The sequence below is a fragment of the Palaemon carinicauda genome, chromosome 18 (genome assembly GCF_036898095.1).
Source record: "Palaemon carinicauda isolate YSFRI2023 chromosome 18, ASM3689809v2, whole genome shotgun sequence".
Lineage (NCBI taxonomy): Eukaryota > Metazoa > Arthropoda > Malacostraca > Decapoda > Palaemonidae > Palaemon > Palaemon carinicauda.
In genome coordinates, this window is record NC_090742.1 from 39,292,182 (window position 1) to 39,308,755 (window position 16,574).

Sequence of the window (16,574 nt, forward strand, 5' to 3'; positions counted from 1 at the left end):
AACTCTAATTTTAAAGACCCTGTATTGGAGATCATAGTTCCTAAGTACTTAAATGATTCTACCTCATTTATCCTTTCTCCTTCCAATGATATTTCATCTTCCATTGCATACTCCATTTTCATTATCTGTCTTTCTTCTACTTATCATGAGCCCAACCTCGTGTAATATTTCATGCATTCTAGTAAGCAAGCATTGCAAATCCTGTGGTGTTCTGCTAACAATGACAGCATCATCAGCATACTCTAGGTCTGCTAAATTCCTTCCACCAATCCAGTCCAATTCTTCTCCACCATCTCTGACTGTTCTGCGCATTACAAAATCCATGAGGAGGTCAAACAACATAGGTGACAACACATTTCATTGGAGTACTCTGCTGTTCACTTTTTTTATAAACTATAAAAAAGACTTACGTCAGCCTGTTCAACATTAAAAATTTTGGTGTAAGTTTGAACTTCTGAAGTTCCACTGATTCAACTCCCTGATTAGGAAGATCAATGCACATTCTGATAACAGCTGGAATAAAACTTCTAGAATACTGCAGAAAAATAGGAATGAGGAAGATTGAGTTTCTCATTACTCTGCTTGTCTAACACATCAGCCAAAAGGGTTGTCTTTTCCTTTGGACAGTGAGTAACAGAACCTAACACTTATCGAGTTGTACTACGAAAGGTTTTTTATGGTCAAATTGTATTCTTTTTCATTTGAAGAATAAACTCTCTGAGTAACAGCTCTTTGCTGAATATTGTTATTCCATGTCAGATTTCATCTGTTATCCTTCTCAAGATGATAGGCATTCTGTTTCTCCAAATAAGTGTTTTTACAATCATCATTAAACCAGGGTTTGTCTTTCCCTCAATATTCTAACAGATGAGAAGGGCTACACTTATCAATTATGTTGACCAGATTCTCATTCATGAGAACAACAGGCTCAACACTTTATACAATTGTGACCAATTCAAATTCAAAAGACAACTCAAAATGTCATTCCCATCAGCTTGAAATTTTATATATACCTTACATGAGCATGACACATCAGGGACAGGCTGCTCAGCCTTAATTACTAACAAAACCAACACATAGTCAGCTGTACCAACTGAAGTACCAACTTTACTTTCTGGTTTGACCTGTGACGCCCGGTGAAAAGGTCCTTCTTATCTCTTCTCTGATATAAATACCGTACTTCCAAATATACCAGAGAAAGTTAAAGCATGGAATGCAGAGGTTACTACCCTCGTGTGAGCACCCTAAGGGCGTCGTGTATAAAGATAGGGCGTGTGAAAACCACTATTCACAGGTCGTCTTCCATTTAGATAAATCCTTCATCAATAAGGGATGAGCCACTACAGCGGCACTAACCAAACTCACCTGATCCACACCACCGACGCCCGACTCGAGCGCCATCTACTCATTCTTCTTTTGGACTCGACAGCGACGCTTCCTCTGTTGTTTTGTGCTTTGTGTTTTCGCTTGTTTTGGATATCTTCGCTATGGCTGAAGCTCTCCTTCCTCCTGCACCAATGTTAAGTACCATAGATTGTTTTGGCATTATTTTTGATCCGGGCTTGTTCGCCTTATTTACTTATTGCGAGTGTTTTAGTGCGTCAGCTTGTTGCCGCCCCGTGTCCTACACGGCCATTGTCATCGCTTGTTTACTTGCCCGAGAGGTCTTGTTTTTGTCATGCTAGGTTCTTTTTAATCTTAAGTTAGATTATTGGCCAGGTGCCCTTATTTGAGCCGATGCTACTTTTAAGTACTTATGTCGCTTTTGAGTCCGTTTTTATTGTTGCGAAGAATAGCGTTCGGGGTTTTATTATAGTTTAGTACCCTACTGTCATGGGTAGATAGAATAATATAGAAAAGAATGTTAAAACATGTGAATTTTCTACTCTTGAGAAACAGAGAGAGAGAGGAGGTCCCGCTAGTGTTTACTGGAAACTCACCGGCGCTGATGGAGTTCAAGAAATTTATTAGAGGTGCCTAGGTCAGCGGTCTTTGGGCATAACGATCCTCTGTCTGTAGCAAACCAAGGAGCCAACGTTATGAAAGGACCCATAGGACAAGAAGAGCAGTGTTGTCGCCGAAGAATATACATTAACTGAAGGTAAACACATGCCTCGCTTCAATTATAGCGCGATATGGATCTTGATTACACCAGCTCAGCCTTCGCGAAGATGCTATCATAGAGGCGTGGTTTTAAGGAAAACCAACAAGGATCAAGAAAGGAGAAAATTTCCTTATATGGCATTGTCCATAGTTAACCCCTCCCATACAGGGATATATAAACTTCAACGAGAACGAGAGAAGCGGAGTATGAAAGACAGAACAAGAGTATGAACGAGATAAGAGAGAGTAAGACAGATAGAACAAGACTACAGAGAGAGAGAGAGAGAGAGAGAGAGAGAGAGAGAGAGAGAGAGAGAGAGAGAGAGAGAACAAGCACAGGGAAGGAGAGAAGACGTAAGGACCAGAATGCAGACGTAACCAGCCTTGTTCAAGATGTCAGAACATTTGACCCCTGCCCTCATTACCGACAACGAAACACCTGAACCTGAAATATCTACGTTCCTGTCAACCGTCGAGAGCTGCTGTGAATAGTATTTTTTTTTTTGTATTATTTATCTACTATCTTGACTGTTCCCCTATTTGCTGGAGTGTAGTTTAATCAAATGATTTTCTTTGTTTAGTTCAGTGCTTCCTAAGTACTCAATCAAGAAACATTTACCTTTGACTAATTGTAAATAAAATTATGTTTTCTTTTGCGAGTTTTCTTTCTACTGTATATATCCTTTTGTTTAATTGTTTACTGTGGTCGAAAAAACCCCAATTTCATTAATTAATTCAAAAGAACCTGGTTCGATCCCCACGAGGATCGTAACACCTACCCATTGGGTTGGTGGTCGCTCTTTACGTGTTTTTTCTTCGTAAATTATCCATTCAGAGTTCCATTTTCCCTTTTCGCTATTCTTCGGGACATAGTTATCTGTTTTACGGACATATTACGTACTTTTGGGTTCGTGTTTATTATAGATCGATCTTAGTAACCTTGAGAGTGAGAGGCTGGAGTTCCCATTTTCTGTTTCTACCATTTTCTGTTTCATCACTGTTTCGGAACATTTTCCTTACAGATTGTGGTTCTCCCCCTCTCTATCTCTCCCCTTCGGGGATTATGTTATAAATTCATTTATTTAGTCGTATACTTTATTATTTACCAGGTTACTTGTTCTTTTTTATATATAGGCTAGTGTTTACCTGGGCCCTGTCGTGTCAGAGTCACTTATTCTAGGTTAGTTTGGCCTGCTCTCGAGCCGTCATGTTGTTCCCCCTCACCAGTAGTCCCACCCTACTCCCCACTCCGGCCTGGGCATTGGGTCTGGACCCACTTATTCCAGAAATCCCTCATAGTTTTCCGATAACGTACTGAGCTGGGAATTCATTACATTACTTCCTATTACTCCAGTGCTCCCCTTCGACTGGGAACCCTCCCCTCGTTGGTCACCAGCACCTAGACTCCGGCTTCGGCCTCGTTACACGACAACCACTAATCTCCGTCCCCCCCCCCCCCCCGAATCTCCGCCTTGAGGAAGTTCTTGTGGAGATCTTGTCAAAATATATAAATATTTTTCAACCAACACCGGGCCATCCCCCCCCCCCCCCCCCGAACTCCGACGCACTACGGAGTTCCATTTGCCTCTATGCCTTCATGATATTTTATGGTAATTACTTGAGAGCTCCGGCTTCTCGTGAATTCACATACGGCACTCCGGCGTACGTCGGAGTATTCCTTTCTATTCTCGATACAGTAATTACAGCGGAGCTCCGGCTCCCTATATGTTCACGAATGTTCACGAAGCCTTTCATACACTTCATATAGAACCCCGTTTTTAACCTTAGCACTGCATTTAGGTTAACCTCTATTCTTTAACATATGACTAATCCTTAGGTTAAGTTTGAGCCTCCGGGAGTTCTTGTACTTATATGATTCTTTATATTACAGAAAGTTCGGTGTGCTACCAAGGGTTGTGCGGCTACGTTCACCGATCCGGTAGGCCACGACGTCTGCAGGTCGCACGCCCACTGTGCGATATCTTTCGCACGGGAAGCTGGCCAGACCCCATATATGGTCTGGTTCCCTGAAACTTGCACGCTCTGCTACGAGCTTTCGTCCCTTCTCCTCGATGACGAGGTAAGATTTCTCAATGTTACACTCATTCTGTTTTTTGTTGTTTTGAGATTTCTAAATTGTTGTTGATCCCAGTTATTCATAAATAATCTTAACTTGAATCTATTTTTTCTTCTGCTGATAGCTTATCCGTTTCGTTCATTCTAACGTTACTCCCTCTTTTAGGCTGACGAGGAGTCCCTCAAAACGGCCAGAACTAGCCTCCGGACCTGGGTCTCTGGCTTTGGAGGGAACACCCCTCAAGGCTTCCCCTACCTACTGGACGGGGACATAGCATCCCGGCTCTTCCCTGGGTCTCCCTCAGCAGCCGTACCAACTGACTTGGCAACTCCACTTATTGACGTTCTCCGGGCCGCCCTCCCCGCAGAAGACGAGCATCAACTTTCTGGGGACGTCTCCGCTCTCGACATCCACGTTGAACTGATGGATGAGCAGGTAAGTGGTGTGGAGGACCTGGCAGATTCCTTTCTATCCCCTACTCCTTCCTCTACCTCTTCCTTCCTCGGCTTTGACAAGCCTGCGGCTTCTCCTTGGGACACCTCCATGTCGGTCCGCCCCAAGGTTAAGCCAGTAAAGAAAAGTAAACCCAAACCTGTTATTTCAGCTTCGCCACCACCCATGTCACCGGTCCCCGGACCTTCCTCAGCTCTGGACATCCCTGCGATGTCGAAGACTCCTCCTCCTTCTAAAGGACAGAGGAGTAAGTCCGCTAAAGCCAAGGCTTCAGCTGCGGTTGGCTCCTCGGAACCCCTCTCACCTTGGTTCTACTAAATGAGGTAGTAGATTCCAAGTTGCAGAAGCACTCCGCCGTCATGACGGAACTTAAAGATATGGTGGCGAGTCTTATCTGCACTGGATCGCAACCAGCTCCGGTTGTAGGCCCTGACACCTCCAAGCTACCTCCGTTCGACAAGAACAATCCTTGGAGGTTTGCTCGCCGTGCTCCTTACTTGGACGGCACTTTAACCCTGGAAGGCTTGGGTACCCGCCCCTTGGACAATCTGGAGTTCTTTCCCCCGACCTCCAGTTCCCTTTCAACGGGTTTGTCCGCCTCAAGGAACAAGCCCTAGTCCGGATGGACAAAGTGCCGAAGGAGACACTAATATTTCCTAAAGAGCAAGCCCAAGCTGTCTGGGCACATACACTTTCAGAATGGGGATGTATCAACTCCAAGTTAACTCCCCACAAAGGTTCCTATACGATCTTTATGACCCCACCGACGATCCCAGCTCCTCTTACGGACAAGGTGGAGGAACTGACCGTTCAAGCCATTCAGAGACATCCAAAGCTCTTAAACCATGGTGATTAGTAAAAGAAACAGAATTTAACCACTCCTTATGATGAGCATTAAAAAATCAACAATACGCACTAAAAGATACCTCTTTATCATCTTGTATCTTAGCCATAATGATAAGAAGACAATAACAGAATCATCAAAGCCTGGATTCTGATAGATTAAATACAAAAGTTGCTATACCTGCCACAAACTTTGATGACCTGAATCTCATGACATCCACATTCACAGCAGGACTTATAAGAAGCAGATTTGAGCGTCTCCATATTTCCGATGAAAAGTGCCGCAAGGCCAGCCCTGTGGGTGGAACTTCAAAAAATGTTAAGGTCTAAATTTTGGCCATGGAATGTTTCAGGGAGTCATTTTAGTGGTATTTATTGCAACAGTGCACATTTACTTTTATCCATTGTTATTATAAAGGCTATATGGAATTAGAGTCTCTCCATATTTTCAATGAAAAGTGCCGCAAAAGTGGGTGTTTCTAAAATTCCACTAATTTTAATGCCTCAATTTTGGCTCTAGAATGTTTCATGGAGTCATTTTAGTGGTAATTATTACCACTGTACACATTTACTTCTATCTATCCATTATTATTATAAAGGCTATGAGGAATTTTAGTTTCTCCATATTTTCAATGTGAAGTGCCGCAGGCCCTGCGAGTGGAAAATTCCAAAAATTTTAATGACTATATTTTGGGCCTTAAATTGTTTCAGGGAGTCATTCTAGTGGTATTAATTGTCACAAAAATTGTCAAAATTTTCATGTTGGCTTTTTTTTGCTTTAAAATGTGTGAAGGTGGTGTTTTACGAGTATTTATTGGGTGTGTGTAAAATTAACTGTTTCTGTTACGATTATAGAGGAACTTGAGATGGGTGGTTTTGACTACATTTTGAGTGTGAAATTCGACAGGTCCTAGGTTAGGAAAATTGTAAAAATTTTCATGTTGGCCTTTTTGTGGAATTGAAGAAGAGACTGACCTAATGTATTTCTTGAAAATAGATTTGCTATCAATAATCACACCTAAAATTTTAAAAGTGTCATAGAGAGTTTAAGAAACATTATCAATGCTGAGATCCGGAAATTGAGGAGCCACTATCTCTGACCTACTGACAATCATATTTTGAGTTTTGTTAGAATTCAACTTCATGCCCAATAACTGTGTTAATTATATATTTTTGAGCGTTTGTACAAGGTCCTGGTATTCAGTATACTACTGTAATCATTTGGCTCTACACCCCTTAAAGTATTGTCAAACACCTTACAGAGTTTGAGGGTTAAACAGCCTCAATTCTTCTAGTACCTATAAGACTTTCCTCTCGCTGGTGAAATCTAAACAAATAAGAAACCTTGCAAACTCTTTTGTCCTCTATTATTACTGAAGTTTCCAGTAAAACACTAAGCTGCTGAACTGAATATGTCACACAAAACACTTGATATACAAATGTTTCCTCAAGAAGAAAGCACATCAAACAATATTCTATAGTAGTTTCATGCTGCATGCTATTGTTACATGACCTTGACAAAGGTTAATTTTCAAAATTTTTAAAAAATCAACTTGAAGGAATAAATAAAATTAAAAACACTGATATAATTTTTCCTAATGATGCACAAAAAGCCTGTGCACACAGGCTCTTTTCAGGAAGAGGTTGCAGCTATTGCTGACCAGGGTCTCGGAGCAGGCACAGGGCCCTTTCTCAATTCAGATCACACAGGATTGGACACACCCAAAGGTCTACTCACGGGATCAGGGAGTCCTGCAAAGCAGTCTTCCAAGATTCCACTGACACCTGCACACAACTCCCAGGAAGGAGAGTCATGGCACCCTGATGTACGAGATCCTCAACGACGCCACCTCCAGGATAACCTGTTTTGAAAAGAGAAACAACAGTGTTTCATCTCTTCAAAACCCATTTAGCCCAATGGTTTGCTGGCTGGTGGGCAAGGATGGTGACCACCTCCCTACCCAACACTGCAAGACTCTTGCATTTCTCCAAAGCCTCCGGAATTGATAATTTTGTTGACTTTGTGAAGTGCTTTACTACTACTAACTAGTGGTTGACTCGGGAATCAGCGTGGAGAGAGGGCAAGTCTGAAACTACCATATTTGCTGACTCAGAGACCAAGAAGGACATGCCTTCTGCCTTGAATCTCTCCAACGAGCATCCCCCCATCAGAGTGCACACTGATGGCTTAACCTACAGAGTTGCAGACGTAGAGTATTCCAGTGCATAAACCTACGCTGCCTGGAGAGTGGGGGGGGGAGGCAGGATCATGCTTGACTGACTGGACTTGTGAGTTCTCCAATCAAAGATCTGACAATCTGCTCTATCCAGAGCCAAGTCCATGAGATCCAACTTTTACGGGCTTCCTACACAAGAGCCCATACTTAGTATAAGGCTAGGTAATTTAACAAGCAAGCAAGCAAAAAGAGATCCAACCATAGCATCTCCAACAAGGACCTTGATTCTTGAGGAGCACCCAAGTGCTCATCAATGACCAAGGTTCTCCACGATAGAGGTGCCACAGTTGCCTCCCCAAGGCCGTTGCACTCATAAATGAGGGCAAGGACCTTCACGAAGGGATAGTCTGCCTCACTGGGCGCTGGACTGCGGTACGATGTCCTTGGGGCACCTTACCCTTGCCATGGCCAAGGATTAGGCAGCATGCTCAGGTGATTCTACTCCACCCCCCACCCCCGTATGACTGCTCTGCTCAAAGGACAGTACCTGGAGCATATTTGGGAGATGATGAACGACCTGGCAAGCCAACAGCAATAGAAGAACTCCTGCCATGGGACCCAGCAGAGCTGGGAGAAGTTACAGGCACTTCTACTGTGGGTCAGGACCTGAGGATTAATACTACTGGAGATGCCCTGACTCACAGTTCTTACCTGAACCCGTGAAGCCAGGTTTAAGCCAGGTTTACCAGTCAGACTGTCAGTTCTAGCTCTGCCACTGACTAGTAAAAAAGGTCTTGGAACCAAAGTTATCTACGGAACTAGTGTTATTGTTAACCATTTACTGTCTCTTTTATACATTGTTATCTTTATGATACCTTTTGTATAAAATTCTTAAATGTTTTATGACTCAGTTTATCAATAATTTTTAATTTCGAGAACAATAACATAGAAAAAATCCATACACGAATCAATCACTTACCACTCTGGAAGATGGCTTAAATAGGATTTGATTAAGCCCATGATAACAGACAGCTGCCTGCCTTTAGGGAAAAATTGGTAACAACAGTTGAGAGAATATCACAAGCTATGTTCAATGTAATCCATAGAGAGCTATAAAGTGTAAAGAATTTACCGTACTTCAATATTCCAAGGAGTCTGTAACTGATTCACCAATAAGTTGAGCAGCAAGTTTAACATTCATTTTGTTCAAATAAAGCAGCACAGGGAGGAGCCAACGCTAATAAAAAGCACAAGAAAATAATTGCCATCTAAATAGATCTGAATAGAACCGACTCTAAGTTCCAGTACACTGTTGGAGATTAACTTGGGAATCGAGAACTGTCAGTTTGACAGTCTGACTGGTAAAGCCTGGCTACACCTAATCTGGGTCAGGGCATCTTCAGTTATTTTTCCTCCAAGGTCAGGATGGTGGGACAACCAAGGCCCGTGCCCCACGGCACGAGGAACATATCCCTCCACCCCACATTTTTGGAGTACAAAAGCTCTGTGCTCAAGTACAGCCTTGAATGGTGTCATTGGCACTACCAAGCCAAGTGACAACTCATCGGAAGAGGAAGAAATGGGCATCCAGCACCCTGGAAGGAAGGGAGATGGAGATCACCAAAACTCATCCACCAACCTTGGAACAGAAAGTGTATGGGACCATATACTCATGTCCCAGCCAGCTACTAGGGAGCCTGATCTGCTAGATCCCAGGCCCAAAAATCATTCTGGTGATATCCACGACCCCCCAAAAGAGATATGACTACAGCTGCCCTCTCTCGGCTTCTTTAACCACCTCCTCTTCTTCTTCTTCTTAAAAAAAGAAAGTCAGAATCATAGTCTGAGGATGAGGAAAAACAGCGCACAAGCTTCTTCCCCTTCCTGGCTCTCGCTCCTTGCTCTGCAAGCAGAGCAGTCGAGGTCTGAGCAACCACTGACAACAACGCTCCCCCTGGAGCAAAACCCACACAGGTTGCTCCAACAAGAGCCATAACACTGGAGCACATTGTCACAAGGGAAGGAGTAGGCATACTTAAAAGGAATCGTGATCCCGCCACGAGCACAGCCGGTGGCACAACCACAACCACCGACAAAGAGAGAGGAAGAACCGGTCTCGGACTCCCGCCACAAGGGTAGGGAGGATGTGACAGATGCAGGGGAAGTCGTAAGAACCACTGAGGCTGGGTCAGGGATTAGGATATCCCCAGGAAGGGGCTAATGCTCACCTTAGGCTTATCTTTATGCCCATTTATGGGGGCCACACCAACCCATCACTGGCACCTTGCTTGCCAGGCCAGGAGCCATCTTACCAGACTTCTTAGGCTTAGAGGAGAGAACCAACAGAGTCCCTGATACTGAGGGAACCACCATGTGCTTCACCACTGACTTTACCAGGGACACTTGCATAAGGGGAACTGGAGGAGTAGCCTTGGATACTAACTCCCTCAACAAAGTTATGGAGGGCCTACCTGAAAGACCTGTAAATACAAGACGTCCTTAAGTCAAACTTGTCATCAAAAGTCTACATGGTCACAGGCAAAGAGCTTTCAGCCTTCGAAGGGGTGCGGTGGCACTAAGGGTTTTCCACACACCAGCGAGACCTGAAAAACTCGCCAATGTAAATCCGAGGGCTCCTAGCTCCTGCAGTGTAATCCCTGGGGACCAATCCCGGGTGGTATGTACAAGGGAAGCAGCAGTAGTCACACCCCACCGAGGAAACATAAGTCCTATTGGCCGTTGCCTAGTCAAACCCAGAGGAACACTTCACACGATTCTCCTTCATGGCATACGTCTGCCACTGCACCATAGACCACAACCTACACTCAACGCATAGGTATGATTGCGAACAATCAGGCCTGCCCTCCAAGATGCACAGAGGGAGTGTGGATCTACAGCCAGTTTATACATAAACTGGTTGCAGCGTCCACCCTTCCCCCCCAGCAAACACAAACTTCTTACTTCCATTCCATTACTTAACAACCCCAATCATTCATAAAAGAAAAAGAAAGTGAAAAAGTTTTGTAGTCTGTGCATACTGTATACAGTATACATATCAGCGACTAAATCAAAGGTAAAGGGTCTCCAGACTAAAAAGGGGGCAGGGCTACTCGGCCCACACCTTCACCAGCGGGATAACTGCTTGTTATTGAACTTTAACGACCGACTCTAACTTGCACTGAATCAATCCCCTTAATCAAAGGATGAGGGTTTATAAGGCACATAGGAACAATTTAATGTTCAAAATTTATGAATAATCAATGTAAAATAAATGGTGAAAAAAAATCTTACCTTAAGACATATCAATATGTTATTTAATTGATCTTTACAGACGTCTTTGAGTTTTGGTAAGTGGTTTGACAAGATACTACTCAACTCTCTATATGGAACATCTGCAAATGAAGAAACAGTTATAATCTTTCCTCTCAAAAAAGCAGGGTTCAAACAAAAAATTACAAAACTAGAGTAATATCAGTAAAGCATTTAATTCTCATTTTACAATATACAAAGTTCCTAGGTTTCCAAAAAAAAATATTTTTTCTAAAACCAAAAATGACAAATTCGTAGATAATTTGTATTTTTCCTAACTATACAAACCTTAGCTATTTACATGGGGTAATTACTTCGGCGTAGCTGAATGACGAGCCATAAGAATGTTAACGAGGGTTTACTACCCATCCGGTAGTTAGTGGGGGGTAGGGAGGGGTAGCTTGCTACCTCTCCCCCTCACATACATACCGGTGAAAGGCTCACTTTACTTAGAGGTAGGACTTATCTTGGGAGACAGGGCTGGCGGGCAAATATGTGTAAATAGGTAGGGTTTGTATAGTTAGGAAAAATACAAATCATCTACGAATTTGTCATTTGTTCCGTAACTGAAATACAAACCCCGCTATTTACATGGGGTGACTTAACCCTTAGGAAGGGTGGTAAGTCCCGGCCATACTGGCTTTGGCTTTCCCGGGGATTCCATATTCGAGCGATCAAGTACTCGGACAATAGGGAATCCCTGCTCCTCACTAGCGGTTGTGAAACTGCCGTGGCCTACGTAAGGTGTGTGCGAAGGTGAAAAGTGACTAGTCCTAGGCAGTTGACCTGGAGTTCCTCAGAAGGAAATCTAGGCTAGGACTCTCCCAATACCACTTCGTCAGGGTATGGGGACATGACAGTATTACACCTAATACTAGGAACACAAGGAAGCATGGTCTATCTGCAGTGGTTTGAGGTCAGCTGTGCAGAGAACCCAGGATGCTGCTTTCTCCAAGGGAGGAGAGGATGAAGAAAAGAATAAGGGACAGACAGATCTTTTCATTCATGCAGACTAACACCAGGTAACAATGCCCTCAACCTTCTGCTACTTGTCCATTAAGGAGCCTGAGGTTTAGACCAGCTGTTGTGAAGTCACCGCAGGGCCGATAGAAACGTATCGAGCCTCCTGTGGGTCATGTCTTGTAGGTAAGGGGCTGAGAAGATGGTCTGACGCTTCAACACCCCCACTTGCAGGACCTGCGTCACTGAATGATGCTCCATGAAGGGCAGGGACGTAGCTACGCCCTTGACATCATGGGCTCTAGGGCGATGCAACGGAGAAGGGTCAGGATTCAAGGCCGGGTTTAACACCCTGCGAATCCGGGCTGAGATGGTATTCCTGGAGACCCTTCTCTTCGTTTCCCCAGGGTCCACGAACGAGGCTTGAGCCTGGAGACGAACTGCAGCTGTTCTCTTAAGACGCCACCTCAGACTCCCTACCGGCAAGGTAGGAGATGGTCTGAGTTATCTGCTACAGGACGTAGACTCGAAACCTGGAAAGAGTCAAACCGCGGGTCCGGCACTCCCGAGTTCTGAGTGTTGGCAACAAAACTCAGGGACGAACCTGAGCGTTGCCTCCCCATATCCCCCTGAATGGGCAAAGTCGTATGAGAGACCATGTGACTCGCTTGGCCGAGGATAAGGCTAGCAGGAACACAGTGTACCCAGTAAGGTGGTGATGTGGGGCCTTACGTAGTGGTCCGTCGGGAGGTCTCTTTAGAGACTTGAGGACACGAACCACGTTCCAAGGAGGAGGTCTCACCTTTAACTGAGGGCAGGAGGGGACATGGCTTCGTATGAGGAGGAAGAGTTCCAGCGAGGGAGAAATGTCCATCCCTTGAGCCTGGAGGCAAGACCTAAGGCTGAGGGATAGTCTTTCACAGCCGAAACTGAAAGGCACATTTCACCCCGCAATCACACGAGGAGCTCTGCTATTGCTGGAAGCGGCATCGTGTGGAGGGATACCCTCTCCACGACACCGACCACAGTAACTCGCCCCTTCACCTAGGAGACTACTGCGGAAGACTTGCACAGGTGTCCAGACCTCCTTTTCGCAACTTGTTGCGAAAAACCTCTCTTTTGAGGAGAAGCTGGATAGTCTCCCGGCGGGAAGTCGGAGCGAAGCTACGGCTTTAAGGAGGATGATGGCATGTGGCTGTGTGAGTAACCCGTGACGTGGGGGGGGGTTCCCTCGGAGACTCTGTAAGGAGCTACAGAGGGGCTGGTGAGCCATCTGCGAGAGGCCCTAGTGGAGCTATGGAGGTCATTGAGAGACTGACCGAAACTCTGGTCTTGTAGAGCACTCTCCTCATCAGCCAGAACGGGGGAAGGCGAACACATCGATGTTGTCCCACCGTTGCTTGAAGGCATCTTACCAGAGGGCCTTGGGGTCCGGGACCGGGGAGCAGTACAGCAAAAGCTTGTAGTTCAGCGCTGTAGCGAACCGGTCCACAGAGGGGAGCCGCACCGAGTCAGGACTTGTAAGGCTACTTGAGGATCCAAGGACTACTCGGAATGTGGTGTCTGTATCGCACTGCTCAGACTGTTGGCGAGACCATTTCTTTGCCTGGGATCAAGCGAGCTGCCGAGGTGATCGAGGGGAGCTCAGGCCATCTCGGTATCTCTACCGCAGGATGGGATGGCTGTACTGAAAAGTACCAGCCTGTCTGGGCATGTAAGCCATCACTGAGGTGTTGTTGATCCTCACAACCACAGAGAAGTCCGCCAGGCTTGGTGGAGCTACTGTAGTGCCAGAAACACGGTTTCCACCTCTAGTGGGACTAGAGAAGGTACTTCCTGGTTCTGACCACCGGCCTGAGGTCCCATGGTTCAGAACGTGCCCCCCCCCCCACCCCCCCCCCTTTCTTTGACGCGTCCGAAAACAGCATCAAGTTTGGGGGGAGGATGAGAAGGTCCACTCCCTATTGTAGATTCTCGTCTGCTTCCCACCCCTGGGGGTCCATCTGTTCCAGTTGTTCCCTAGGGATCCAGGTGTCCGGGGAGTCGTGTCCCTGACTCCACCGCGCCCCGAGTCGCCACTGGGGAGAACTCATCCTGAGGCGACTGTTGGAAACCAGACGGGCCAGGGAGGAGAGATGTAACCACATTGGGTGGGAGGTTTTTCTCGTGTGGGGAAAGGTCACGCGACCTTCCTCCGCCTTGTTATCCTGTCGTCTGAAGGGAAGGCTTCGGGAGATTGGTGTCTAAGACCATGCCTAGGTATACCAGACTCTGAGAGGGCTGCGGGGAGGACTCCTCGAGGACCACCATGATCCTTAGAACTTGGCAGAGTCCGAGGAACTTGTCCCGATGGCGAAGCAGGGATGCCATCGAGTCTGCTAGGATCGGCCAGTCACCCAGGAAACGGAGGGGACGGATGCCGATCTTGAGAGCCCATGAAGAGATCAGAGTGGAAGCTTCAGTGAACACTTGACGCTGTGGAGAGACCGAAGCACAGCACCTTGAACTGGTATATCCGCCTTCCAGGCAAACTCCAAAGTACTTCCTTGAAGACGGGTGGACCGGGATCAGAAGTACGCGTCCTACTGGGCCAGTTTACACATGAAGTCTTGTGGTCTCACCGCAAGACTGACCGCGTCTGCCGTCGCTATGCTGAACGGAGACTGTTTGACAACCCCGTTCAGAGTCAAGAAGTCGATGACCGGTATCCAGCCTCCAAACGCCTTCTCCCAGGGAGGAGGCGATTAAGGAAGCCTCGGAGCCCGTTGGCCGCCTCTTGGAGGGAGCGCATCTCCAACATGGACTGGACTTCTGCCTGGACGGCCCGTCCCCTCACCGATCCCTACCCAGGGAGGAGGGAGGGGCTCGATACCGACCGGGACTATTGAAGGAGGCAAGCTCAGAGAGCTGTCCCTCGGCCTTGTCTCTGGCGCTCTTCGTTCCCTGAGACCAGGGCAAGCTGCACCGGCCCAAGGAAATCCTTGGGGCGAAGATTCAGTCCCGGACCATATCCTTCCCTTTACGAAGAGGAATCTCTGGATCTGGGGTCCCCTTCAGGTTTCTCCTGAGGGTCAGGACCTACCATGCCAGAACGCGAGTTCCGACCACTGGAGCTTCTCCTCCCGATGGACTGGCCGCGAGGTCTCTCGTCCCCGGAGGCTCTTCTTGGGGAGACTCGTAAACATGCTCCAAGGGTCCATCTGGTTCCTGTCGGGTCCTTGCGGAAGACTGGGCCTTCGGTTCCCTCCTAGGAGGGAAACAGGACTTCAGCAATGAAGGAAGTAAGGCTTTCGCCCCCTCTACACGAGAAGATTTCTCAGGAAGAGGTGAGGATTCCCCCTATGGTGTGATGGGGGAGAGGACCGGATCTTCCGACCCTCCTGGGGATGGGTAATGCTCATACGCAGGGGGGGGGGGAGAAGAAGTCTGAGGAAGGCTCATTGCCTGCGTAAGGACTCGCAAAGGGACAAGATAGTCCTTGGAGGAGATACCATGCCAAGGATTCCTCTCACCCTCTTCAGGGGGAGAGGAAGTTGCTACTGATTAGTGACCCCAGTCAGAAGGCACAGGCTCATCGCCTGCGTTAGCGTTCTGACGACGGCGTCCCACCAGGGATGCCGACCGACCGTCGCGCTGACAGGGAGTCCCTCAGGAGGGAAGAGGATCGTTCGATCCCTTGGAGGAGTTGACACATTAGGGTTCGCCCGTAAAGAATCTGCAATGAAGGGAGAAGAGACCTTTGACCTGTCCGGAAACCTCCCCCCCTCTGAAAAGGGCGCTTTGTAATTAGGGCGCGATCGTGTCGGAGAACAGTGCACCGATCACGCTGGTGATCGCGCGAAAAGCACAGATCTGGGTAGCGCGTGAATGAAACATGCGTAGCAGTATAACCGCCCTCGCATGCACGCGTACCCACGTGAGCGTGGGCGTATCGGCGATCGCGCGGAGGGGACCATCGGTGCCCACGTGGACGATCCCCGCTCTTCCGCGCGTATGACGATCGTCGGCGCTTGCGCGTGAAAGATCGTGGGCGATTGCGTGGGAGACCATCCCACGCTCGGACGATCTCGGCGGCAGAAGATCGCCGGTGCTTGCGCGCCGTCGGCGATTGTGTGTGGGAAACCATCCCACGCGCGGGAGAAATAACGCAGACGATCTTCAGCGCCTACGCGTGTACGAAGATCGTCGGCGCTAGCGCGAGAGAAGATCATCGGCGGGAAACCATTGGTGACCGCGCGCGTACGATCTCCGGCTATGCAAGACGATCGACAGCAATTCGCACGAGCACGGAATATCTTCGGCGCTCACGCGTGTGCGAAGATCGTCAGCGCTCGCGCGCAAGAGAAGATAGTCAGCGATCGCACGAGGGAAAACCTCGGTGCCCGCGCGTGGACGATCTACGACGATCGCGTGCGGACGATCCGTGATGATCGCGCGCGGGCAATCATCCCATACATGGACGAGCGGAAAGACGTCCGAGGACGAGCGAGAAACCGCGCGCGGATGATCCACTATGATCGCGTGAGCCTCAATGGTCGCGCGCGGGAAACCATCCCGCGCACGGAACGATCTTCGGCGCTTACGCGCATTACGAAGGTCGTCGGCACTTGCGCGCCTAGCGTTGGATCCGAAGATTGTTGGCTAACGGCCGT

The 16,574-nt window shown here is 47.4% G+C and overlaps 1 protein-coding gene across 3 annotated transcripts in view; it reads right to left on the bottom strand.

The window, feature by feature from the left end:
• The window catches only part of LOC137657788 (uncharacterized), a 280,780-nt gene that overhangs the window by 160,449 nt on the left and 103,757 nt on the right, over positions 1 to 16,574 (bottom strand). For all 3 annotated transcript variants that reach the window (XM_068392305.1, XM_068392306.1, XM_068392303.1), the window contains exon 4: positions 10,945 to 11,045. In XM_068392305.1, the coding sequence (XP_068248406.1) occupies positions 10,945 to 11,045 (101 nt within the window). The remainder of the gene's footprint in view (positions 1 to 10,944; positions 11,046 to 16,574) is intronic.